The sequence below is a fragment of the Rhopilema esculentum genome, chromosome 4 (genome assembly GCF_057945365.1).
Source record: "Rhopilema esculentum isolate cy_ngs chromosome 4, ASM5794536v1, whole genome shotgun sequence".
Taxonomy (NCBI): domain Eukaryota; kingdom Metazoa; phylum Cnidaria; class Scyphozoa; order Rhizostomeae; family Rhizostomatidae; genus Rhopilema; species Rhopilema esculentum.
The window spans coordinates 13554367-13581039 of NC_142818.1; the positions used below are offsets into that span (position 1 = coordinate 13554367).

At 36.2% G+C, this 26673-nt stretch overlaps 3 protein-coding genes across 3 annotated transcripts; 2 read left to right on the plus strand and 1 right to left on the minus strand.

Moving 5' to 3' along the window:
• Positions 1–107: 107 nt before the first annotated feature.
• Positions 108–1991, plus strand: LOC135690659 (glycerol kinase 3). Its single transcript, XM_065208274.2, has one exon. The coding sequence runs from the start codon at positions 232–234 to the stop codon at positions 1777–1779; it is 1548 nt and encodes a 515-aa protein (XP_065064346.2). The 5' UTR covers positions 108–231; the 3' UTR covers positions 1780–1991.
• A 6888-nt stretch (positions 1992–8879) lies between these two features.
• Positions 8880–10619, plus strand: LOC148960454 (dolichyl-diphosphooligosaccharide--protein glycosyltransferase subunit dad1-like). The gene is made up of 2 exons (XM_089114496.1): positions 8880–9174; positions 10335–10619. Exons 1-2 carry the CDS (start codon positions 8958–8960, stop codon positions 10463–10465), a joined length of 348 nt encoding a protein of 115 aa, XP_088970622.1. The 5' UTR covers positions 8880–8957; the 3' UTR covers positions 10466–10619.
• LOC135690658 (solute carrier family 22 member 3) lies at positions 10438–24938 on the minus strand. The gene is made up of 7 exons (XM_065208271.2): positions 24632–24938; positions 16517–16941; positions 15871–16083; positions 15230–15364; positions 14561–14655; positions 13834–13942; positions 10438–13400 (listed from the first exon to the last, which is right to left on the minus strand). The coding sequence occupies exons 1-7, from the start codon at positions 24830–24832 to the stop codon at positions 13094–13096; spliced, it is 1485 nt and encodes a 494-aa protein (XP_065064343.2). The 5' UTR covers positions 24833–24938; the 3' UTR covers positions 10438–13093.
• Positions 24939–26673: the final 1735 nt, after the last annotated feature.

The following is a 26673-nucleotide window of genomic DNA, read 5'->3' on the forward strand; positions in this document are numbered from 1 at the left end:
AGGGGGCTTAAAAGAGGGGGCTTAAAAGAAATGGGCTTAAAGGAAGGGGCATAACTGAGCTTTTAATGTACTTCTAAGTTCAACAACAACAGCAACAACAGCAACAACATTAATCCTCGAGGAATGAAAAAGTCAGCATGAGATCTGCATATGCGGCCTATGTGGCGAAAGAAGGTGTGAATTTGTCTTCAGGCGGTAACACAGAGTGGCGGTAAGCGCAAGTCATTTATTATGGATGTAGAAAACATTAGCGATGGGCCATTTGTTGGTGCTATCGATCAAGGGACATCAAGTTCGCGGTTCCTGGTCTTCAATGCAAAAACAAGCGAATTACTTTGTTTCAGTCAGGAGGAGATCTCTAGTTTTCATCCATTTGAAGGATGGTGCGAGCAAGATCCAGAGGAAATGCTTTCAAAAACAGTGCGTTGTATGGAGAAAACTCTCCAAGAATGCGAGGAAAAGGGGGTCAGGTTGAATGCTATAAAATCAATAGGCATCACTAACCAGCGAGAAACAACCGTTGTTTGGGACAAGCTAACGGGGAAGCCATTGTCAAATGCAATTGTTTGGCTTGACGCAAGAACAAAAGGAACTGTTGACACCCTGATTGCGAAGACACCCAACAAGTCTAAGGACTTTCTTCAGAAGAAATGTGGTCTGCCATTGGCAACTTATTTTAGTGCTGTCAAGCTGAAGTGGCTGCTGGATAACGATGAGGTGGTCAGAAAAGCTGTGGCAGAACAGAGATGTTTGTTTGGTACTGTGGACACATGGATACTTTGGAATCTAACTGGTGGTACAAATGGTGGGAAACATTATACTGATGTCACAAATGCCAGTCGTACTATGCTGATGAATTTACAAACACAACAGTGGGACCCAGAGCTTTGTGAATTCTTTGGAATACCTGATCACATCCTCCCTGAAATCAAGAGCTCATCTGAGATTTATGGGAAGCTCCAGTCTACTGTTTTACAAGGAACTCCAATTTCAGGGATTCTTGGGGACCAGCAAGCAGCTCTTGTTGGCCAACTGTGTCTCAAAAGAGGTGATACCAAGAATACTTATGGAACTGGAAATTTTCTGCTTTATAACACTGGGAAAGATATTGTATTTTCAAAAAATGGTTTGCTTACCACTGTGGCATACAAGTTTGGGCCAGAAAGTGAAACACACTTTGCTTTAGAGGGTTCTATTGCTATCACAGGGGCTGCAATTAAATGGTTGAGAGATAACTTGGGCATTATAAAAAGTGCCCAAGAGTCATCAGAAGTTGCATCAACTGTAAAAGATAACGGAGGAGTGTATTTTGTGCCAGCCTTTTCAGGACTTTTTGCACCATATTGGCAAACTGATGCCCGTGGCATTATTATAGGTCTTACTCAGTTTTCAAACAAAGGACACATTGTAAGAGCAACACTGGAAGCTATCTGCTTTCAAACAAGAGAAATTCTAGATGCAATGAACCAAGACTCTGGAATTCCATTGCAGTCTATGCTGGTTGATGGTGGCATGACTATTAATAAATTTTTGATGCAGATGCAAGCAGACATCTTGGGGATTGATGTGTTAAGGCCAAGTATGTCTGAAACAACAGCTCTTGGTGCTGCAATTGCTGCAGGTGTAGCCAAGGATGTTGAGGTTTGGGACCTCCAAAAGATGGCGAAGGATTCAAAGCAGCTTCAAAGATTCTCGCCAGCCCTAGATGCAAAAACAAGGGAAAGTATGTACAGTAAATGGAAGAAGGCTATTTCGCGATGTATGAAATGGGATGAATAAACATGCAATACTTTGTTTGAACATTTTGTAACGCTTCTTTTAAAACATCATTCATATATTAGATAAAAAAGTTTTATAAACCATGTATATTAATAAACAGTGATTAAATCTCCGCTATATATATAAATATATATATATATATAATAGTAATTAAAAAATTGAAGTAAATTGTCAGTCTAATTATTGTGATATTGGTCTTTCTGTTAAAATGGTATTTTTGTTTATTTGTCTCTGTGAAGAAATGTTTGATGATCATAGATTACTGTAAACAAAGAATGCTCACTTTAGTGTTTAAAATAAGATAATTCTTAGTTGTGGTTATAGACAGGACATATAGCTTGACAATCTGACATTCAAGCTAATGTTTACTTTCTCAACGGATTCTGGTAGTAGGGAGTTCAGGCTTTCATAATCTGCCAGGTGACTTTTTGGAAAATGCCTGGATGTCACGTGACTGATGACGTCATTTAACGGTAAAAATCAGACAAAATCATCGTTAGCTCCTCACTGAAGGGTTATTTTTTAACACAACTTACATATTTTGACTCGTCTCATTGCAAGCTTTCAAATGATATATATTTAAGCAAGATTTGCCGACATAAGTATTTTCATTATGACGTCATAACAAATTTTGCATGACGTCATCAAATATTTTATTGTCATAAAATGATACGTTAGCATAATTTTGTTTTAATATGACGCTGGCTTTCAGCAAAAGCTTTTCTTCCATATGTTTTTCAATCAAAATAATTAGTATTTAGTTCATCTAAATTGAATTTGTGCCCACCGCAATAGCCAAAGTTCGAAACAGGTAGTAGTCACTATCTGACGAGTGAGTCACTTCTTACTCCGAAGTTGCAAAGTCTTGCTCTCAATCTGAACCGGACAATTATTTCTCTGCATCTGCATTTGACTGTTGCTAAGTCGGAAAATATCTTCGCACTATTATAGGCTGTCCAAGATGTCTTCGCACTATAGGTCTTTAGCGCTGGGTATGAAAGTGTATGATTTTCTTCATGGGTAAATTCATCTCCTGCGTCACCTTCATATTCTTGTGATGTAAAGATGGTATTGGAGATGAGGAAGCTGCTTTCCTGTGAACCATTTAGACTTTAAACGGTCGAGTATGTCGTCCAAATTTCAATATCAGGCTTTTGGGACATGTCTTGTAGTAGTTGCACCTAAACAGTGTAGCCAAAATAACCTTGTTAAGTTGATACAATTTAATTCTTTTCTGTTTGAGTGATTATGGATCTGCTGGAACTGCTGCAGATGATTTTTTTCAGATTTGATAAATATCTTTGTCCCTAAATAGCTTTTATATGTTGTTCCACTATATTTTGCTGTTTCGCGAATGTCTTTGCTTTTGCGATAACTCCTTCGGAGAGACTTTTAATGATGACTTGTTTCTGGTTCCTCGTTAGCTTTTTCCACAGTAACCTTATCAATGTTGTGCTTATATGCAGTTGTCTCAGCATACAATTCAATTAATCTGTAATAAAATACAGCAAATTTTGGAACCAAAAGTTTCAACGATGCCTCGAATCTTGACGATTTGTTTGTTATTTATGCACATAACCCACTAATTTGTGGGTTTGCACTTCTGTGTTGCATGAACAAGCAGCACACATAAATCAGTATCTTTTGCAACAGCAACTACTTTTGCATCTTTCGAGTTACCATGCAAAATATTCTGGTTTCCGCCTTTTTGTGGTTACATCTTGGAGGGACTTCTACTTGCTTTTTGAAGTCTCCGATGCTTCTCCTCCTTAAGCTACGATAAATTGAATTGTCAGGGGCCTGTGACCCTCAGCGCTTCGAAAGAATTCGGGAGCAAGTCTCATAAGATTCTCTTTTTTACATCAATTTTAAAAATACTCTTCTTACTTTGGAGTATCTTTTGCTCTCCACTCTTTATATGCACTTGCCTTGCTGACTCTCTTTTGCCGTTTGCTTGCTCGTGTGCTGTTTCTAAATATTTAGCGTTGACTTTGTTTCCACTTTCATTGCTTTAGCCTCATAAGGAGGATTAGCACATCCATGAATGTTCTTGAACCAAACACTGAATGTTTCCTTGGGTTTGATGCTACAAACTCAGGCCGTCTCATCAAATCTCCATCTGGCGTTTTCTGGTGGCGTTTTTACAAAATGTTCTCACGGACTGATGACACTAGCGCTAACATGGAAGAAATATCTCGAAGAAATGAGCTATTTTGCTCGAATTGTAGGTTGTTGCTGGCAACGAAAGTATAGTCAGAAACTTAAGCTGCATTCTGGGGCACAAAGATCCAAGAAAAGAGCGAAGGCAGTCTCGATAATGAACGAAGACCACCAAGCTTTCGTGATTGGCAAGGCTGCCTCTATCGAAAAGGCATTTTCATATCCCATCATAGCCTGCGCCGCAGACTCAATCCTCCAAAGAGAATAGGATGACACATGAGACAGAGGCTGAGTGTGATACTTTCCTAAAATGCCTTAATGGCCTTCACACAGCCCTACAGTTTACATTTGAAAAGGAAGAAAATTATTCCTTGCCATTTTTAGATGTTTTGGAGGATTGGGTCTGCGGCGCAGGCTAATCCCATAAAAACCATAACTCTAGTCTTGCAACTCCTGAAGGTGTACTCTGACAAGGAGATAAAGCTGTTCGTCTTAATTTCATGTGCAGGAGCCAAATCCATATATAAATCCACCATCAGAAAAATGCCAGATGGAGTATTTTATTTATGAGATGGCCTTATTTCGCAGCAGAAGATAGCCTTATTGAAAAAAGTCATGCACCTTCAGCACATCGGTAGGACATCTTGGATAGCCTATATTGCCAAGACATTCTTCCGATTTAGTTTAACATTCAAATGCGGATGCAGAGAAATCATTGTCCGGCTCAAAGTGGGAGCAAGACTTTGCAACTTCGGAGGAAGAAGTGACTCACTCGTCAGATAGTAACGACTTCTTTATTTAAACTTTGGCTATTGCGGTTGGCACAAATTCAATTTAAATGAACTAAATACTAATTATTTTGATTGAAAAACATTTGAAAGAAAAGCTTTTGCTGACAGCCAGCGTCATATTAAAACAAAATTATGCTAACGTATCATTTTATGACAATAAAATATTTGATGACGTCATGCAAAATTTGTTATGACGTCATAATGAAAATACTTATGTCATCAAATCTTGCTTAAATATATATCATTTGTAAGCTTGCAATGAGACGAGTCAATATATGTAAGTTGCGTTAAAAAATAACCCTTCAGTGAGGAGCTAACGAAGATTTTGTCTGACTTTTTACCGTTAAATGACGTCATCAGTCACGTGACATCCAGGCATTTTCCAAAAAGTCACCTGGCAGATTATGAAAGCCTGAACTCCCTACTACCAGAATCCGTTGAGAAAGCAAACATTAGCTTGAATGTCAGATTGTCAGGCTATATGTCCTGTCTATTACAGAATTTTTTTATGACTGCATAGCTGCAGACTTCTTTTGACTGCAATATGCTATTGACCATAAAATTCAAACTCACGGCTCTCATGTATCAACTGTTTTAAAGAGAGTGAATGGTGCACCTATAAATGAAAATTTTGAAGATTGAAACCTTTCTTCTGTTATCTGATAAAGTCAAACTTTTCCTCATTTCAGAGTGCTACTCAAAAGAAAAATAAACTAAGCACAGAAGACATCTATCAATGGAAAAATTGAAGAATTGTTTGTTTTTCTGCTGAAAACTGTGTTAGTAAGAGTTTATTGAAGCCTGTGTGACTAGTTTCACCCGTCACAGAGGTGAAAAGTTTGTTTCTAGCCATAGGTCGAGCATTTAAGAGGCGAGGCAAAATGATGGTAGATGATGTTTCAAAGACATGGAACATGCAAGGTAAAGCAGAATACTTGAACTGAAAACGAATAAGAGCTTGCTATTTTATATGCAAGAAACAGAACTGCAGAATCTTCTATGCGAACATATTACCTAACGTGATACGTAGCAAAAAGGTGTTTTCAAAAATCTGTTACAGCACGGGTTGGTTGTAATTCAGCTCTTTTACATCTGGTGCCCAGATCCTATTGCTTGCAGGTAGATTTTGAAATTGTCATTGACGGATTTTTTGGGAGGGTGAAGGGTACAAATAGTTTCCGATTGACAATCAACTAATTTTAATATTGTACAATAAACTGTACTATACCTTTAATTACTAAGCCTTAATGTTACATGGTTAGGTCGTTTCCTTTCTGAATAAAGCCATTTATTGGCATCAGCTTCATGTAATGTCTTTCTGATGTTGATAAGCATTGAAATGACATGGACTCCGACGCAGGTTGGAAAGTGGGGGGAAGAGGGGGGAGAGGTCAAGGAAAAACTTCACAATCTTATCAAAATATTTTGAAAAAGGCTCTATTGTTTTGCAAAATGTGGAGGAGGTTATCGATCAAGAAAGAGTTAAAAGTATTGCTAGGGACTAGTGTACCTCTAACAGAGTTATGCTAGTGCGACTTAGTGGCAAACCGTTTGACGCGTTGTGTTACAATGCTTTGCCCCCACAAGGCCACAAGTGACTGCAACGATGATGATTTTAATGCAAAAATTGGAAAAATAAGATAGCAAACCCGTTGGAAAGTGTAGATTAGGCCAGAGAAATGAACGAGCCAAAAGCTTAGTAGAGTTGACAGAATGATTGCAACAAACACCCATTTCAAACATAATTTAACAAATTGATAAAATAACGTTTTAGAAATGCTGTGCAAAGAGTAAGAACATATCCAGGTAAGAACATATTTAGCTACGATGTTAAAGGCATTTGACATGCATAAGTACAGCGAATCCAAAAATGTTCAGAGCACGCGCGTTTGAAAGGAATTGGAAATTGCTCGATTTCGCCAATTTGCAGAAATGCGGAAACTCTTCACATGTTTTTCTCTCTGCGCAATTTGATTGGACAACCGTTGAGGGGGGACGGGGTCAAGTGGCTGTAAGACACTTTTACCTGTGTGTGTGTCAAATTCCTTTAAACATCAATATAGAAGAAAATCATGGAAGTTTATACCGAATAAATTGATAAAAACAGCAGAACAGTGTGTACCGAAAATTTTATGACTAGCGAGATACTGGAAAAGATGGGGAAAGTGGTATAATGAAGTGAACAAAGAAATCAGGATGATGTGCAAAATAGCAAAGGAAGGCTATGTAGAAGCATGTTGCGAAGAAATTGAAGACATTGAGGAAAAAACGAACAAATAATGCATGAGAAGGTTAAAGAAGTTACATAAAAAGAAAGAAAATCCTGACAGATTGTATTAAAGACGAAGATGGCTCAGTCCTGGCAGATGAGGAGCCAGGCAGAAGAAGGCGGAATAATTACATCAATATGTCTATATAAATATGACGGAAGGAGTGAAAGACCAACGATGAGAAAGCCCGTGGAAGGAGGAGCAATGACACCAACTGAAATGGAATGGCCATTAATCAAATGAAAAGGGAAAAGCACCTGGGAAAGGTGACATTGCGCTTATACTAGTTACTTCTTTAGATGTCTTTGGAATAGAATAGAATCAATATTTATTGCTCCACCCAAATAGTCTGATTGTAACAAACATAGGAATGTAAGTTTGACGAGTTATATGAGAAAGATTTACTTGAGTGTTGAAATAAATCGCGTTAAAGAAACCATCAGGGAAAATGTATCAGATGAACAGTTTAGCTTCAACAGGGCCTATAGATCTGTTTCATGGATTATGTGAAGGTGTTTGATTGTGGATTAGAAACCTGTGTTGGGAATAGAAAGCTGCCATAAGATTGAATGGAGAGGTCGGTGAATGGATCGAAATAACTAAATATTCAAAAAAGAGTTAATCGCGACCGAACGATCCAAACAACATGAATTTCTCAGTATAAATAAATTTCAAGATATAAATTTGAAGTCTGAAGTCCATTTTTGAGAAAGGTCTGTAGATAGTGAGATGCAGAATCGATGATATCAACTCGGAACAGGGTTTGAGCGTGAGCCATCAACATAGAAATCATGTTTCAGTCTTTGTCAATGGCAAATTACTGCCTTCCACAAGGCATTTGCGGTCCCCCTTTGTGATATGGTATGTGCTATGGCACAAGAAGCCCAGGAGGGGGGGGGGTAATCAAATATATATATATATATATTCAGGATAGGGGTGCTCAGGCTGGGGTACAAAACATCAGCCAAAAAAATAATTTTTAGCATAGATATTGACCCAAAAAAGTAATTAATCTTGTCTTGCACACCAAAAAAATACCAAAGAAACTCTGCTCCATAGATGATCTTGAGATGATATGCACATCACAGAAGCAAGTATACCATATTCAGAAAAGATACACAATTTACATCATCTAGTAATTTCACTTTTGCATTTTGGCTAAAAACCTTTCACATTTTCCAGTCAGTCTGCTGTCTAGGGCTGCTAGTTAGGGCCATGTTTATGTCGTTATGTGTTGAGCTTTGGACAACAGGAAATCAGATATCTAATTCATTAATAAACTGAAATATTCCAGGGTAAATGCAGTATGTGTAATAGAAAGAAAAAAAGATAAAAATGCATGTGTTAATATGAAGACATAAAAAATTAAATATACGGAATTCGTTTTTGACTTAGCTAATTGTAAGCTTTGTGGGAGTTTCTTGTATCATTCTCTTATGATTACTAATTCACATACTCTTATGATTATGAAGCTTTTATCTGCAATAAATGAAAAATAAATCATGTTTAATCTGTAAACCATATTTTTCTCTATTTCTTAAATTATCTCACATTCAAGACCCAAAAAAATAATTCGGCATTTCATGAACCCAAAAGAGTGATTGTATAATTGGCTGACCCAAAAATAACTTTCGCTCATATTTTAGACCCAAAAAAGTAACCTGAGCACCCCTATCCTAAATATATATGAGAACCCCCACCCCCCCTCCCTTGGGACAAGAAGGAAAAGATCCGTACACCAATGAGTACCCCCTCTCCCCTTGGGACAAGAAGGAGAAGATCAGTACACCAAGTTGCTCGATTCACTAGTTTCCTCTGCTTTGCCTCTTTTTGGCGATGGTTTTAAAACGAGGCCAGTTGCCGCTGGTCATCTTGCTCTGATTCCTCTTTGTCTCTTCTACGTGTCGTCCAATTCGAAGTCACTAGACTGGCCTAACAATTACAAAAAGTGTTCAAAATGAGCGCGCTGTCAGACCTCTGCAATGTTTTAAGCAAACTTTATGATGAATACAACTTAAAGACACCAAAGAGATTGAAAATTGTCGATGCTTACTTATTTTACATCTTGCTAACTGGCATTGTTCAGTTTTTGTATTGTTGCCTTGTTGGTACGTTTCCCTTCAACTCGTTCCTTTCTGGGTTTATTTCGTCCGTTGGATCATTCATTCTCGGAGGTAGGTTTAGATATATGCCTCTGTACATAAGTACATTTCCTTATTGATATTATATATAAAATAACTTGTTTGAAACAATCACGTTTTCTGAGATATAAGTGCACAAACTTGTGACAATGTCCTTGGCAGTTAAATAACCCTCAGTCCTTTGTAAATCCAAACTTTCATTAAATTTCAAGTCTCAAGTTTTCAGATACCCAGACCTGTCAAGTTTGAGTTTTGAAAATGAGTGGGTTTTGTGGAAAAGGAAAGGTAGGGAAGATGTTTTGACATGCTCCGCTTTAAAACCCAGCATTTTCTTTTCATTTTCTGCTTTGAAACAGTATGGTCTTTAGGAAACAATGACAATTCTTGAGATTTTGGACTGGCTATTGGATAATACCCAAAGAAGATATCATCCTTACATTTTCATGTTTGGATTTCATTCTTTCCTAAACCATCGTCTGTGACTGCAACCCCATATTATGACTCCTGAGAAAAGTAACTCTGCTCTGACTGGCCCTGATAACACTTCGGTATAGTGTAACTCTAACTCAGGGGATATTCTCTGGTACGTTTCCAAACAATTTAATGTGTACTGTAGTAACAATAGAACTAATCTGTGTTTCGTCCATGCAAGAAAAGAAATGATTATATTAAACTAGCTCTCTGATATAATGGAAATTAGATCTTGGATATAATTAATCTGTGTGGATTTGTTGTTATTCAGTAATCTGATATACCTTGTAAGGAAAGAGGGTTTTTGTTAGGATTGGAATAGCAAGTGAAAAATTTGAATAGCCCAAGAATGCGTAAGTGTAAGAAAAGTCTGCTTCACATGTGTCTATAGCAAAGTAAGCAGGTCTGGATACCGTACATAAATTTCTTACTGGCCAGTTTGTTTTACACAGATTCTACCCAAAATTTAACAAGAATAAGATCAACACATCAACCTGGCTTAATTGCAGATTTAAGTAGCCTAAACTCCCTGAAAAGCACATCTCAACTTTTTTTGATTTTTAAAAATTTGTTCATGTGACAGTTTATTATGAGAAAATTGAATTTTTTTTAGAATTTGATGTTTTCCAAACATTGATTCTCAAATGTGATATAAATTTAGGAATCAGTTGAAGGCTGGTAATTTTACTATTTGACATGAATTATCTTTCATTTTACCTTAGTTTGTCTGAGGATTCAGACCAACCCCAGGAATAAATTGGACTTCAGAGGGCTGTCACCAGAAAGAGCCTTTGCTGATTTTATCTTTGCCCATGTCATTTTACATTTGGTTGTGATGAATTTCATTGGCTGAAACAAAGGAATTCTCATCAAGCAAAGCAGAACATAAAGAACTTTTGAACATTTGCAATTCAGAATTAGCCTAACTAAGGTTTATAGTTGTTAATCTGTCAAAAAATATAGAAGGGCCATGTAATTTTGATAAATTATCATCCAAACAGTTTTCATTGATCTTTTCATTTTCTCTTATCTTTCAAAGATGTTCAAGTTTATTCCAAAACAATTTTTATTGGTCAATATAAAATTCATATCTCACAACATCTCACAGTATTTAGTTGCTTTTCAGGAAACTTTGGTTGTTTGACATTAAACCCCATGTGTTAAAAGAATGGTTTTTTAGCAAAAGCAAAAGTTTTGTTTTTTGCTTTTGTTTTCAGTTTTGGGAAGTTTATCAGAAATAATAATACTTGGAACCATTAAAATTGTGTCAACTGTATGATAACATGTGTACAGATGATTCAATATTAACATACTTGGGTTATAAAAAGTAAACCCAGATTCAACCCTGCATTTGCTTACATGCCCCTTTGTTCACCTTAACTTGTGCTACTGATCCCAGATTTGACCAACCTCTTGGACCAGCCCTTTTTATAAACATTGTGTGAAGGATCCTTTATGCCTTTAATGGTGATAAATTTTGGAATAAATGCACCTTTAATTTACATTAATTGTCTTTGCCTTTTCTTATCCAAATATGACATGTATAGATAGACATTTTCACCTGAAAACTGTACAGGAATACAATAATTTGTATTTACAAAATTAATTTGAAGGTTTTGATGCTTGGATTTTGTTACTTTCAAGTTAATTGAAGAGTGAAAATGGTACTAGAAAGTTGTCACTGATGTTGCCTGCAATTTGGCCCCTGTTTTCTATTAGGCCTGTTTTCTATAAAGCCCTGCTCAGTCCCAACATCTAGGCCAGTTTTTTGAATGAATCTAAAAGTTATCCCTGTTGGCAGTAAAATCTGTTGATGCGGATGGTATTTGAATCCGACAAAGGAGCTTTGTTAAACTTTTACAGTTCTTTAGTGATAATCCTAATCCTGACTTGAGTATGTCTATTTCTTCCAGTCAAAGTATCACCAGTGGCAGTCTGACATTCTTCTAGCTATGTTGGGTACAATCGAAATTTTGTCCCTTTAAAAATTGTTCTATAAGCAGTTTCTTTGTGACATTTAAACAAGATTGCAAGCTTAAGACACAACATCGTCTATTAAAATATCATTTGACAAGCTATGCTAAAAACAATTCAGTAACACACTCTAGATTGGATTTAAGCACTGACACAACGATTTCTATAAACAAAGCTCGGAAATAAATCAAATGAAGAATATATGATTATTCTGCTACAACAATGTTGACTGGCGAATTACAATTTTTTACGACGAAATACAGTTATTTACAAGTTGCATGGGAGGCTTACAATCTGAAAGGAGCTTTACACTATCACGTTTCCTCGTTACGAGGGATCATAGAAGGATCATTGAGCGAATGTGAAGCTTAAACCAAAAAATGACGGCGCTATCTGACATTTAGTCTAATAAAGTGAAATTAAAATGGTCAGTATTCACAAAATATTCCTCAATCAAAGTGTTCTCATTTGCTGTTCTGTTCGAAAAATATTTAGAGATTTTTGATGGATGTCAACGCAGACAACACAATCTCTAAAAATTACTTTTTAAAAGGTAACTAGCTTTAATTGCAAAATGCAACGAATGGGTGGAATTTTAACAAAAGTGTTTTTGAGAGTTTGCCATAGTTTTGAAAAACGCCAAAAAGATATCAGTATGGCATAAGTGGTATCAAATCCTCACGTGGTGAATTGCAAACTGGCACGATGCTCTGCTTGTATCACGGCATTTACCTTCGTCACGTTGCCAACAATTTCGTAAAGTAATATCGTTCTGCATGGTATAAGTAAAAATAAAAATACAACTCGTGTATAGTACTTGCGAAGTTGCTTTTTGAAAATTTACTTTTGAATTTATATTTTGTAATATCTCGAGTTGTCAGTTTTAACAGTTTTAGGGTTTGTCCAAAAAAATGAAATTAGGGTTAGTACTATTAAGGTCATCAAATCAAAGCTAATTACTGAAGTTATCTCCTGTTCGGTTGATTTGCTTGCTTGCTTGTTGTCTTATTGCTTTCAGTTTTCGGTATTTTTGATTGATTTTACTTCGCGCAATCAAATAAAATACAAGATAAAACGATACATCATAACGTGCTCTTTATCAATAAAAGACATCTTGTCATCGATCGTGCTACATGTAAGCGTGTGTTTCTGCCTGCGACCAGTTCCAATTCATTGCTTGATCTCTCTGAAACTGGAGCTTCTTCCTTTTATAAAATGAATTTTGGTCCATAGAACAGTGTCATTCCTAGAACACTCTCCTAGAACCCTTTAAAAATGAATTAGAGGAAAAGCAATTTCCTAGCATTTAGCATTAACAATTGCTTCGGGTAACCAATTACTCAGATGGCAAATCCATGCAAAAGCCCTCCTGCTAAGCAGTTAAATGGCTTCGTTTATGACACTCCATATCCCAAGACAAAAATGGATTATCATTAGCATTTGCGGTTTAAAACGAATTTCCAAATGATATTTTTCCAATGTACAATACTTTGAACCCTCGATCCAATCAATGACTTCCTAAGCGACTCTTTAAATCTAAGCAGGGCATGCTGTCTATGGAAACCGATTTATTCTCCCCTGAGGGATTCTTTTCCCCCTGGTGCAGTAGCTTCAAACAGTCTTCGATTGTATCAGGAACTTCGATACCTTTAGTCTCTCTTAAATACAAACAAAAACAACCAGCGAGTAAATTGAGAATCCCAATTAATGCAAACGGCAGTGATGCATTCACGTATTTCAAACCAGTCATTACGAACGGAGACATCGCCGCACCCACACGGCTGGCTGCTATTAAGATCCCAACAGCTTGAGCTCTGAAACAGCAAAAATCTACTGTTTAGGCAGTTAAACGGATGAAACACAACAGGAAAAAGCATTAAAAACCAACAAAAAACTGCCAAAACTTTACTATTTTTAAGATACCATTTTGTCATTTTATCCCCTTAATGGATTTATCAGTGAATGTTCTTGTCACAGCTTTTAACTGCACTGAATTTGATATAACCATAAATCTTAATATCACTAGCCTTAATATCACTTGTCTTCTTTAAGCGTGGAAGTGACATAATAAACTTTGAATAATGAGCACATGGAATTTAGGTTAAGGCTTGAGAGGTCTTTTCCATCGACGAATTGAAATTCAGTTGTGATAAATATTAATAGTATCGCGGTTGCAGCCTCCTGCCTTCAAAACATTAAACAAGCTGTCAGCTAGAAACAAATTGAGTTTACAGGCGGTTAGCTTACCGAACGACGGTGGCATTGAGCTCCGCTGACCACACGTAGAACGCATTGAAGTAAAGGGTGACGGCAAACTTTCCAAGCATTCCCAATCCAACTTTTGCAAACTTAAGGCCTGTAAATAAAGAAATGATAATTTATGCAAGCAGATTTGGCAATTAGCCTGTGAATTCCTTTCAACTGGTGTAACTACTACGAATTTGTAACTGCATACATCATAATACAAAACAAAAAACAAGAAGAAGGACACAAGTTGAATTTTTACTAAATGTTACTTTAATAAATGACTGGAGTTTTGACGTACACACAAATGAATTTTCAGTCTACCATTATTGAACTCCATTAATGCAAGAAGGAGTCTTGAAGAAAGTTCCGAGGATCATTGACACGTAATGTCGTTGAGGATGAATGTGCAATCTGTTAGACGTTCATTGTCTACATTCTTGAAGTAATGAATTGAAAAATACAGTTGAAATCACTTATCTGAAGAGGATAAGTTTTCCAAATATCCCGAATTCATTGATATCAAAACAAGAGTAGTGTACCGCGGCAGGATGCATGTGGTACAACCAGTTACTCAAGCAAAAACTAAATCTAAAGAATAGGTAGGATGGTACGTTGACAAGAAACTTCCGGTCTGATGTGATCCTAGAGTTTATTTTATATATCTTTGAAAATTTGTTATGCAAGAGTCACTTTTCAGCAGAGTTTGCAATTTTGGAAGCTTTGTTACCTTTGCTGATCACGCCTGAAGGCACAGCAGCGACACCTATGCAAGCAAATCCTGCCAAAAATATGTTGATAACTGTAGTGAGACGTCTTCCACACCTGTCGATTAAAGGGAATTGAAGCCAGTGGCAAAACACAAATACACACTTGCAATTATGCATCTCATGAAATGTGATCAACTAATCTCTATTGCTGATAAATAAGGCAAATGTCGATCTAATGAAAGCGAATAGCCGATGAGCAGATACTACGTTGATTGCAGAAGATAATTGTCTAGATTTCATAGAACACAAGAGAGCGCAAATCTAGAAGAGAACACAAGGTTGTCACGATCTGACGATGGCTTTGAATTGATCATCTTTGCTGCTGGACCATGGACAATGTGAAGAAAAAACATCAGTGATAAGATGAGATACAACCAAAATTTGTATAACCAAAAGCAGTTGTCTGATGACTGCATTAAGCGTGAAACTCGGAGTAGCGACTTGGTACCGTCCTGTTTCATACACAAAAAGCGTATACAGATCTGTCTATATGGCATCGAATACTTTATGAAAGACCGACAAACAGTAATTTTCGTCAACCTCTATTTTCAAGAAGATTATGTCTTGAAAATGATATCTATATAGTTTTGCAGCTGGTAAAATTTATGTCCTAAACGTGAGGTACATACTTGTTGGTGAGGATAATGACCAGTATGTTGGCAGGAATTTCGACGATTGAAGTAAGAATGAAGTCAACATAAAGATCGCCTCCCAAGTCGCTCGAGGCTAACGATACGCCGTAGAATGTTATGCCACTCACAAGCCTGTGGAATAATGGATAGCGAATGAGAAAATTGCTCAAACATAGTCTTATTTAATCTTACGTATGCAAACGCAAGTACATGCAGAAGACCTTCAGTCAGTTCTAAACGGTACATGTAGAGGATCTCTAAAAAAAGTAGGCGAAGAAAAATTCTTCTTGTCCGTTTTTAGAAATGCTCCCTGTCAAGTTAAGACAATGGGCTGACAGAAATTTGAACGGTTCGCTTTGCATCAGAATAAAGCTTTAACTTAAACATTACAGATGAAGTTAAAATGACAATTCTACGACACCTACGTCAAACAAGACGTCAAAATACTATTCAATATTGAATATTTTGTTGTTTTAAGATTTATAATAGTATTCAAGAAATTAGAAGTTTAAGTGTCGACCAAACTTCCATGACAAATTGAAAAAATTTTATCTACGATGACTTTTTATTAGTTCCGTAAACAAAACAGATGAGGTTAAAAAAATTCACATGAAAATTGGTACTCATTTGTCACACACCAGGCAAAAATTTGAATCGCAGTGTAAAGAGCAAGAACTGGCGAGCGAAACAAATCTGCAATTGTTGATTTGGAGTTGAAATTGTTCTCGACTGGAATGATCTCCATGTTAGAAATGTCTCTTTTATTTGCACGGGCAATCTCTTTAAGCACTTGCATTGCTTCGTCGAGTCTACCTTTCATTCTCAGCCATCTCACTGATTCAGGAACATATCTGAATAACCAAAAAGAAAATTACCTAGTTTGAAAAACTTCTAGATTAAATATCCGAAAAAAATTGCAGGAAATAAACGATGTAACTCAGCAAAAACTGCTAAGATATTTACAGAGAATTGGCTTGTATGAAACATCTGCGAGCACGTCAGCTTAAAATCGATAAGACGACACCACAAACATCTCCATTTAGGCACAATCAGACAAAAGGATCAAGGTCTCTTGCAATTATCACCTATGGGAGTTTGCTAAATGCTCAAAGGCTTTCACTGTTTTTCTTGCCCGATGTTACCAAAAACAAACCCAGCATCGCAAAGACTGCAATGCAGCACCTACTTTAGTTGGCTGAATTACCTACCTTTCACCAAACAATAAGCAAATACTACCTAGTTACAACAAAAGAGCTATTTGACAAAAAAAACAAGACAACTTACCTCCAAGACAACATGATCACAGCAAATGGCAGTGAGCAGATGATTTCTAAGTTCCTCCAGTTCTGCAGATAATACGCCTTCAGCGTCATCAACAAAAGTGCACATGTAAAGTAAAACCATATAAATGTGCCAGAGATTGATCGGTAATAAGGTCCAACGATTTCTGTTGCAATCACAAATATGTTCACGCTGCCTGCCTGACAAAATCCGATGATTAGGCGGAGCAAGATGAAAATCCACATGTCATGAACAAAGGAACTTAAGAATCCGCAAATAATGATGACGAATGCTGCCGGGAACAGTACTGTTTTACGCCCGAATCGGTCGGAAAGGTACGGCAAAACAAATCCGCCCACGGTCCAACCAAGGAACAAAATGCTGTTCGCAGTATAGACAATAACCTCTTTCTGGCATACTAAGTTGAACTGTTGAGGTAATAAAACAGGTGCGAAAGATAAACAATTCATGTCAAACTTTCGAAGCTTTGACCATTTCAAAATGCTGCTATGCAATAAATACAATTCATATAGCGAGTGGTTAACTAAAATCATAACTACTGAAAGCCACCGTCACGAGAAACGGCTCCTCCTCGAGAAGTATGCCATCTTGTCCTGATGTCCCTAACGAATCTGGTTCAGTAAAATGATCTGCTTCACTTACTAAGATATCCATTCTTGACTATTTCATTTACCAATGTGCGATTTGTTGTGACAACCAAAACCTTTGGCTGAAAAGTTTCTCAGTTTTATGATAAAGGAACCTAAAACAAAAACTATGCATTACAAAACACTACCGAGTCGTCAGCATTATTTTCCAATCATCAGCAGTATTTTGTTCTGAAATCTACCAAAGCCAAATGCTAAGCACATTTTTGTACTTTAACGATTTTTCAAGGTTTATATGCTTTATCGTGCCATCTATTGCAAGGCATTTTTCTATATATACAATGCAATAACGTGGCAGTTGAATTTAGTTGCACGCATGCCTCAGTGATTTTTTGTTTGAGAATACATAAAACGTACAATAAAAGATAATAAAAGATAGGAACGTCAACATCTACAATGGCTGAAATAGAACAACTAAATACTTACAAAATAAAAAATTAATGCTTTATTCACATTAAAAATGGAATAATTAACGCAAAGTATCGATAGAGTAATGGCTGCTGCTTCCGGGCGGTTCTGGTACTGACAATACACATTAATCAACAGATACGAGTTGAATATTAAAAATAAACGCAAATTCTCAAACACGCAGCAGCAATATAATATACATAAAAACTACAAAAAGCAGTCGCTGTGAAGGAATTGTAACAGTTTTGGGTCCGGTACCCTTCCAACCCAAGAGGAAAATCCTAAAATGCAGTCACCATGCAACTTACATGGTTTTGTGAGGCGCAAACAATTAATCCGTCAATATTACTCTTAAACCGTCAACAACATTATCATATCCTCGAAGGAAGCTTCAAAAGAATTTTCTTGCTTGTAGTTGCATAGAAATGTACAAAATTTGAACAGCAAAAACGCTAAAAATTAAATTTTATTCACTAACTCATCCTAAGCTCCAGCTTATGACGTCATAGTTGAGAAAGTGTTGCAATTTGACATCATTTGCCATGATGTAACTTTTCGTCCCAAATTTGGAAGTGTGTTTAGGCCAAAAGTCAATAAATGAAAAAGATGAAAAACTTACTCTTGCGTTAGGAAAATTTAATGGCAATTTCAATGACATATACTTTTAACCCTGTATTTTCAGTAAGAAGTGCGAAGAGAAAAATCTCACTAACTTGAGATTTATGAGCCAAATATTCCGATGCAAATCAATTTTGTCGAATGTTATTTTGGACGGAGAGTCATAGTTGTCAATATCAATTAAGGAAATGTCCCACTAATTAGGAATAATATAGATCGACATTTAGGAATAAAAATGAGCGATGCGCTCATGAAACACATTGTTGTTCTTCCTTGCAAAATGTTGAAAGAAGAAATAAAACAGATTTCAAATGACCGTTTGTGCTCTTCAATCACTCCAAAGACAATCAATATATGAAAGTTGAAACTATTTCTTGTCAACCATATAAAAACTTTCATCAAAGAACGAAATAAAACCTTCTTCACTGTTTTTCATGAAAATGACCAAATATAGAGCTCCCGATGGCCCATAAAGCTGATCATTGCTCACATCCAAACACATGAATGTCACCTCCAGACGGGTACAAAAAAATTGCTTCTGAATTCATTTTGTCCTGTATTAAAAACAAAATGCCTTATTGGTCGAAAGAACCTTGTAATGTATCTTAATAAAGAGAAACTAGTTGGTAATTCTGGTGCAATAAAAAACATAAGTATTGCACTATCAATGCAAAGAAATTCTTGATTTCTATTATTTTTTAATGTAATTGACTTTTAAAAAAATTGTTGGATAAAAGCAAAAGAAAATGTATGATAGCTATTTGTTGAGAGAAAGTTTAAATTTCGAAAAAAGTGGTACGAAGAATTCAATTGGCTTAAACTTTGCAATCTCAAAAGCACTTTGCATGCTTTGTTTGCAGAAGCTTTGGCTCTCTTGGTAAGGGAAATTATTTCCATCATGTTGTCCTTCTTTAGTCACTTGTTTCTCAGATTCTGCCTGTAATTCTCATAACAAAAATAAGAATTTGCCGAGTGAATAAAAGTTCATTACAAACCTATATTTTGCCTCAAGGTTCTGTACAAGCTCTCACAAAGACATTGATTGCGATGCTTTCATAATCTGCCGTGAAATTGAATATTTGGCGTTTGTTTAATACATTTCTCCCAGTGCTTAGTTTATTGTTGAAATGTTTTAAATGAGAGCACAGCTTAATCAAAGCATCTTTGATATCCTAGAACAAGTTTTTGAGCTTTGGTTTCCTTAACTGATGAATGCTTTTCCATCTCATTCTAAAAATTGCAGCAAGAGCTCTAGTAACTATTTTAGAAAAAAATTTCAGTTGAAAGCTCAGATGATGCCTTCACAAATCTCGATTTGGTAATTGGAAAAATGCTGCAGAAGAGAAGGGGAAACTAGCGAAACATGCGAAATCAAGCATGCATATGCTCTCTGTAGAGCGTAGACACAATTTCACGTCAGCTACTCCTATCGACGTCCAGCTTAATGATGCCGCCCATAAAATGAGGGCTAGAAAAGAGGAAGAAAGGATCGAGAATCGACATATCGTTGAGACAATATTTGATATTGTTCGACATTTTGCCAAATGAATCGACAGATTCCAAAAATTAAGGAAATTTTTTGGAAGAACTTGAGTTTGTCTCAAAGTACCACGCACCCCTGAGGAAATGGATGGATACTCACATCCTCAGAACGTTACATATTTCTTCCACATGAGCCAGAATGAGATGATCAGTATTCTCAACCTTATCACTGAGACTATCTGCAACGAAGTACGTGTAGCCAACCACTTTTCTATTGAGTGTGACGAAGAAACTTCTCACAAAAGAGCCTTTCGGTATGTGACAGATTTTAAAATAACTGAACGGTGTATCAGGCTTGTGCAGGTGTCCAGCCTGAAAGGGAAATCTTTATCTGAAGTGATAATCGAGAAATTGAACGACCTCAAGCTTCCTCTGAAAAATCTGATTGGAAAAGGCTTCGATGGTGCTGCAAATATGTCTGGCAAGGACGAAGGTGTGCAGCAGCACTTGACAGAAGCTGGTGCCGAATTTTCAATATATTTTCATTTTTTTGCTTACAGACTTAGTCTTGTTCTTGAGCATAGTGTAAAGGACGTACCAACAATCAAAGCCATCTTCGAAACCATTGGAGACATATATCGCTTCATGGAAGGGTCGCCTAAAAGACACAAAGTCTACGAAAACCATCTGAAGGCGAAAGGAATCACTTCTGGGAAAATCGTTTTGCATTTCTTCTCTGATACAAGGTGGTCTGCCCTCTCAGACAACTTAGAGATTGCTATGAATGTGTACCCTGCCCTGTTGTCAATATTCAAGGTGCTTTCAGAGCAGCACATCAATATGGCAACTGGTTTGCTGGTTCGTCTTAGGCAATCTCGATTTGTAGCAGCTTGCCTCATACTCAAGAAATGCTTTTCGTTGAGTCAATATGTATTTGAGTATCTCCAAAACGAAGATATGGATCTCACTTCTGGAGTGGCTGCCATTCGAGATCTGAGAGCCATGATGGAATCATTTCGTTTTGACAATGAGTTCGATACCTTCCTCGCCGAAGCGACTTCTTTTGCTGAACGATATGGCAGCTAAATTCTGGATACAAGCTTCACCGATCCGAAATCAGCAGCTTTGCAATCAAAACGTCGGCGTACAATCCCAGCTCGTTTCACAGATGGGCAAACAATTCTTGAAACATCAAGTTTCCCATGCAATCGACCAGATGGTGAATCAGATTTGGAATGCTTCAGACGAGAGCTCTACTTTCCATTTTTAAACAAAATTTCTGAGTAAACTCGACAAGCGCTTTTCTGACCAAGCATGTGAAACGATGTCACATGCAGCGGCTTTTTATCCACACAATCTCTCTCCAGCAAATGTGTCGAAAATCGAGGCAATAGCTAAATTTTAAAAGCCTGATAGAAATCGGGCTGGGCAGCAGTTTCTCCTTTTTTCTCAATCACAGTAATGCTGTGAGGGGAAAAGCAAATATGATAAGTACTAAAAAGATGTGGAGGAAAGGAAAGATGAAAGGAAACCTTGGCTGTGCTTGCCCTCGCTGCTTGATATTTTTAGCAAGAATGATTTGCATAATTGTACTCTGACTTGTTTCAGGCTATTGCAATTGTTGCAACCATGCCTGTTACTGTGGCATCATGTGAGCGCCCTCACAGCAAAGTCAAGATAATTAATAACTATTTACGGGCTGCTATGTCTCCTGACAGACTTGAAGATCTTGTGCAAATATGTAGTGAACGGGACATTGCCGATAACATCGCGCTAAGCAAATTAGTAGACGTTTTAAAGCTAGCTAACCACCGCAAGCTACTGCTATAACTAATCTACTTTTTGAAATTTTGCATCTGGTGCCAAGTTAATATGTACAAATGTCAAAAAAACCTTCTAGTAGTTATTGAGACTTGACTCAAATTAACTGTCGCTATGGTAATATCGGGACAAAGTGCCTTTGACAAATTCAACTGCTGATAGAAATTGTTCAAATAGAATAAGAAATCTTAATAAACTGAGTTCTTTCTCTATTAATATTTTCATAATTAGGAGCTTTTTGTATCTTTGTTTCTTGTCAAAAACAAGCTCTAGAACTAGCATAATGACCTATTTATCAGAATAGAAAATAAAGACTGTTTATTTTGAGAATAAAAATATTTTGACAGCCGGGCTACTCTTTAATGCAGACAAGCAATTGAAAAGCCTCAATTGCTGCAAACATAGTCATTTCCTATAGGTAAAAGGGTATTTCAAATCATTGAAAAGGGCATTTCCTACATTTAAAAGGGCGTTTCCTGTCATTAAAAGGGCGTTTCCTATCATTAAAAGGGCGTGGTCCTACAAAATTTCTGGGCTCCGCCCTATGCGGCTAGCGCCACCACTGATTTGTTTCACTTGATTTAAATTTATTAACAGAGTAATACTTTTAGTCTCGAGGAGCCAGAGGTATACTGATATTTTGGTCAAGCCAAGGCCTAGCCAAAGGGTCTCGCATTTGACAAAATTGTCTAGAGAATGCCTTTGAAAGTCTTCCTGACAACCCATCTGTGCTGAGAATAAACTAGTAAATGAAACAAATTGATCTTTGATATTTCTGAGTTCAAACCAACAATTTTAAGATATCTGTTAACAGAAATGGCTTGGAAATGAAACTAGCCAATTGTTTGACTTTACAATATTAGACTATGCCAAGGGTATCCTTTTTTGTAGAAATTAGTCTAGCAAATTGTACAGTTTTGAATGTCCTTGCAGCAGACCCCTACTCAAAATTTAGTCAAGACCCTCCTGTGCTTACAGGTAAAACTGGCAAGTTGATTTTTCCCAGATTCTTTTTAAAAGCTTAAAAGCAAAGTTATAATTAAATTTGCTTAAAGTAGGGCTTTTCTGAATTTGCTGTAGTGTTGAAGCAAAATTTTTGGAGAAATAGCATATTTTGTGGAAATAGATTTTATTGTGTTACTTATTAACTATGGTTCAACCTCTGGTATGGCACAGACAATTTTCAAATTTTTCAAAAAGGTAATCAAGAACATAGCTTGACTTTTAACATATTCTGAAATCAGAATTCCTGACTTCATTTAATTATTCATTCTTATCAAAGTTTTGAAAATAAAGAAAAATAGAATAATTTTCCTTTCAAGGCTCTTTCTAAAAATGATCTGACATCAGGCTCATCATATATAAGTTATCGTTATAATATATTGATTGATATATGAACTTTTATAGGACTTTATATGAACTTTAAATATAATTCACTTAAACTAGGGATAAAATTTCCATGAAAAATTGTATGCAATTTATATATTAATCATACTTTGTAGAACAGCTAGCATTGCTGTAGAGTTTGGCACAATTCAACAAACAAGGAGCCCTACTCTAGAAGTTCTTGATTGTTCTTTCCCCCACCAGCCAATTTTACAATTAGTCACCACTGATAAAAAAATTTAATCTCGCTGGAAACAAATATTCCCTTGTTTCCTAAAACAAAAATAATGCTCCTAGGGTTCCAGTGGAAATTATAAGTTCTTCTTATGTTCCTGTGTCATTGTTTGCTTTGTTCCCTTGTTTTCAAAACCAAGTTTTGCTGCCAAGTTTGGTACAATTTAATATCACATTAGATTTAAAACTGGTAATCTTGTAGGTCATAAACTACAATGACAAAGATGGTCTTAATTGGCATTTCCTAAGCCCTTCTCTTCAGCTATCCCTCTTTGGGTCTGACTTTGGAATTCCTATGTTGATGAAACCAATTTTGACAGGTCCTTTTTAGTACATGGTATTTTGTGGCTGCACAAAAGACAACATTGTTTTAGGTTATTTATGTTGAACCTCACATTGAATTAAATATTGGTTTGCTGTTATCATATTGTGATTATTTAATCAGATGATGCTATCTATCTCTGGGTTTTTGTACAAGCAAGTTTAGTGGTTGCCTAGACCCTCTACAAAAACATGGCTTTGACTTATTCAATAATACCAATGTTAAAAAAAGGAGACTTTTATTGAAAAATTCTTAACAACAATCAAAATAGCAGTTCCAAAAAAATTTAGAAGCAATCAAATGCAAAGAAGCCCTGTATTGATGGCAGCCAGGGCTTTTGCAAATCTAAGCACAGCAAACTCAATCGAAATGCAAGATCTCCACTAAATGTTTTCGAGTAAATTTCCAGAATGTCAATAAATCATTGTTCCAGGTTACCATACAAAAAAATTTCAGCAAATAAGGTGGTCTTCAGAATAGTTGACAATTTTTTATCACAAGACTGAAGGTGGCATTTTCCCATCATTTGGGCCATTTTTGGGCTGTTGGTGCCCAAATCACAAAGACGGCCATAAATAAAACCCAGACCATTTTTGAGGAGATTGAGAAGAAGGAACTATGGCCTTTTTCTGCCAACTAGCAACTCATAGTTCATGCAAAAGTCACAAGCCATTAGGCCATTAACTAACGCACAAAGAAAAAACACTAGGAACACATAATTCATGCAAAATTCACAAGCCATTGGGTCATTAACTAACACAAAAAGAAAAAACACTAGGAACACATAGTTCATGCAAAAGTCACAAGTCATTGGGCCATTAACTAACGTACAAAGAAAAATAAGTACTTCAGGTTGTCTTGCAACGTGTGTGGAAGAAACTATACCCAAAAAAGGTTATAAACACAGGGCCAAGGGTGTACTCTGCCACACATTATAAGTGATTTAAATTCATATAGCCAAGCTTTAAAAGAAAACCATTGTCAATGTAATAACTTTTCATTCAGCTGCTGAAAAAACAGAAATATGGAAATTCGAAAGGTAATTATGCATCTCCATTTTCACTTGCAAGAGGACCAGCTAAATCCTTTGCTACTTCCACAGTCAAGGTTGTTAACATTTTCAGAATGGAAGGCTAGAGGATTAGAGAACCTAGGAATTTTCAGATTTCAGGGACTTACCTCAGTGACTATAGAGTAGTTTTTTGGCTTAGAATACTCCCAAGAACCCTGCCTCAATTTGCATCGCTTCTGGAACATTTTGCTGTCGTGTGATGCAATGAGCCCTTTCATATGACATTCTTTGCTTCCATTTTTGCAGAACCAAGGAGGGTTATCAGCAACAAAGTACATTATCATGACCTGATAGGTAAGAGGCAGCATGAATAACGAGAAAATTAACTGAGTTCGGATTTGATAGAACCCACACTGCCCAACTCGATCGAGAAATTCGTCTACACTGAGTCTTTCTTTTGAGATTTCATGTCCGCCCCTTCGGAATAGGCATCTCAAAAATAGTATTTTCACTTGTTTACATTTCAGAAATAAGTATGTATATCCTAGAATTTTTCGACATGCAAACATTGATTTTTCGATTCAGCAACAAAAAATTAACTTTTGGATCTGTCAAAAATAAATTTTTATGTGAAAATTTTACGGTATGACAATTCTACACAAGCTATAACAGAAATGTCATGCATAATTGCTATATAGTAGGATCTGCTTAACTGCTACTGGTAATATAAAAAAGATTACTTGTTTCGTCTTCATTTCGAGCCACACACTTACATTTGCAAAATGTTCAGTAGAAGAGAAATGTTCAGCAGAAGAAGAAAATATTTGCCCTGAGGCTAAAACAGTAGCTTTCATTTTTCTTGTTACGTTTGCTCATTCATGTCTGTGCAAAGTCTGTAAAAACACAAAATATTTCTAGATTATCCTTGCTAGTTGCTGATGTGTATAGGATTGACACTTATTTCTATCTGTCTGTTGGATTTTCATTTTTATTTGGAAAGTATATTTGCAAAGAAAACTCACATCAAGGGTAAGGATTGCAAAATAATGAATTCCATTGAATATTTCACTTTGTAACAAATATTTCAGAATCTATCGCAATGTGTCTTTGAAAATTTTAATTCAGAATTTAAAATCCTAGTACAAAATTTTACTTCTGAAGTTGTTTATTCTAGTTTGATGATTGTGTCGATATCTGTGAAAAAGAAAACCTCATTATCTTGATTGGTAGGATTTCTTTACTGAATCTCGTTCAGCCAGCTTGTTTAGAAAAGTTTCAACAAATCAAGAAATATTTTTTCGTCTTCAAGTTTATAAAAAATCTCGTAACTTTGAAAACATCAACTTGATTTGAGTCAACGAGCTATTTCAAGCTTAGAATGGGAGTGATTTCGGAACCTAGAGTTGCAAACAGTCGATAAGTAATCAATCAATTATCCTTTGTTTACACGGCATACTCTCAATCATTGTTTTCATCTATCAAAACACTTTACATTGCTTATGTTGCTACTTCTTGCCTTTAGATAATTTCACAATGCCATTGTTGCTTTGGTTTAAAATACATTACTTTTTATCTCCCTACTTTTTTATCGAATCTAATTGCAACTAACCCGCCGTCTGCTCTGAATAAGTTCCAATAGATATTGTTTTTATTGTGTCAGTATCTTTTGTCTATTGTTAGCACTCTCAGCATCAAGAAATAGACAAAATGTGCAAAAATTGAAACAGCTTTGCAGAGCTATTTATACATGAAATAAAGATGGGTAGGCTTATAATACCTCTATGTGGAACTTCAAGTCGAAGAAGATCTTCCTAAGAGGTTACCTTTACGTTTTCAATAGATCTTCAAAGGAATAATTAGTTTGAAAGCTGAGCTGCAACACTTTAGTCTCTTTTATAGTTGATATTTTTCATGTGCTCCCTCTTAATCCTATTTTCAAATTGTGGCATAAAAAATTCAAGTACTTAAATTAAACTCGTACAAATTCAGTTTTAGATGAAAGATAATTCTAATGAATGTTTTTGTTGATAATAAAGCATTACCTGACAAAAGGGTTTCTTGTTGAAAGAGTTGTAAAGATAGCGTAGCATAAAGATTTGATGTTGATGGTGGATAAACTAGAATCAAATATAACATCAAGACTATGATAGCGGCAAATAATTCTTTCCTGTCCGTTCTTCTTTGACATAGATTAAGAAAAGGCGGCATT

Excerpts from the sequence above, each read along its gene's own strand:
- LOC135690659 (XM_065208274.2), top strand. The coding sequence starts at position 232 with ATGGATGTAGAAAACATTAGCGATGGGCCATTTGTTGGTGCTATCGAT.
- LOC148960454 (XM_089114496.1), top strand. The coding sequence starts at position 8,958 with ATGAGCGCGCTGTCAGACCTCTGCAATGTTTTAAGCAAACTTTATGAT. Across the intron at positions 9,175-10,334 it reads TGGATCATTCATTCTCGGAG|TTTGTCTGAGGATTCAGACC; the intron begins GTAGGTTTAGAT and ends ATTTTACCTTAG.
- LOC135690658 (XM_065208271.2), bottom strand. The coding sequence starts at position 24,832 with ATGCTGCCTCTTACCTATCAGGTCATGATAATGTACTTTGTTGCTGAT. Across the intron at positions 16,942-24,631 it reads ACTACTCTATAGTCACTGAG|TTCAACTTAGTATGCCAGAA; the intron begins GTAAGTCCCTGA and ends TTACCTCAACAG. Across the intron at positions 13,401-13,833 it reads CTCAATGCCACCGTCGTTCG|AGCTCAAGCTGTTGGGATCT; the intron begins GTAAGCTAACCG and ends TTGCTGTTTCAG.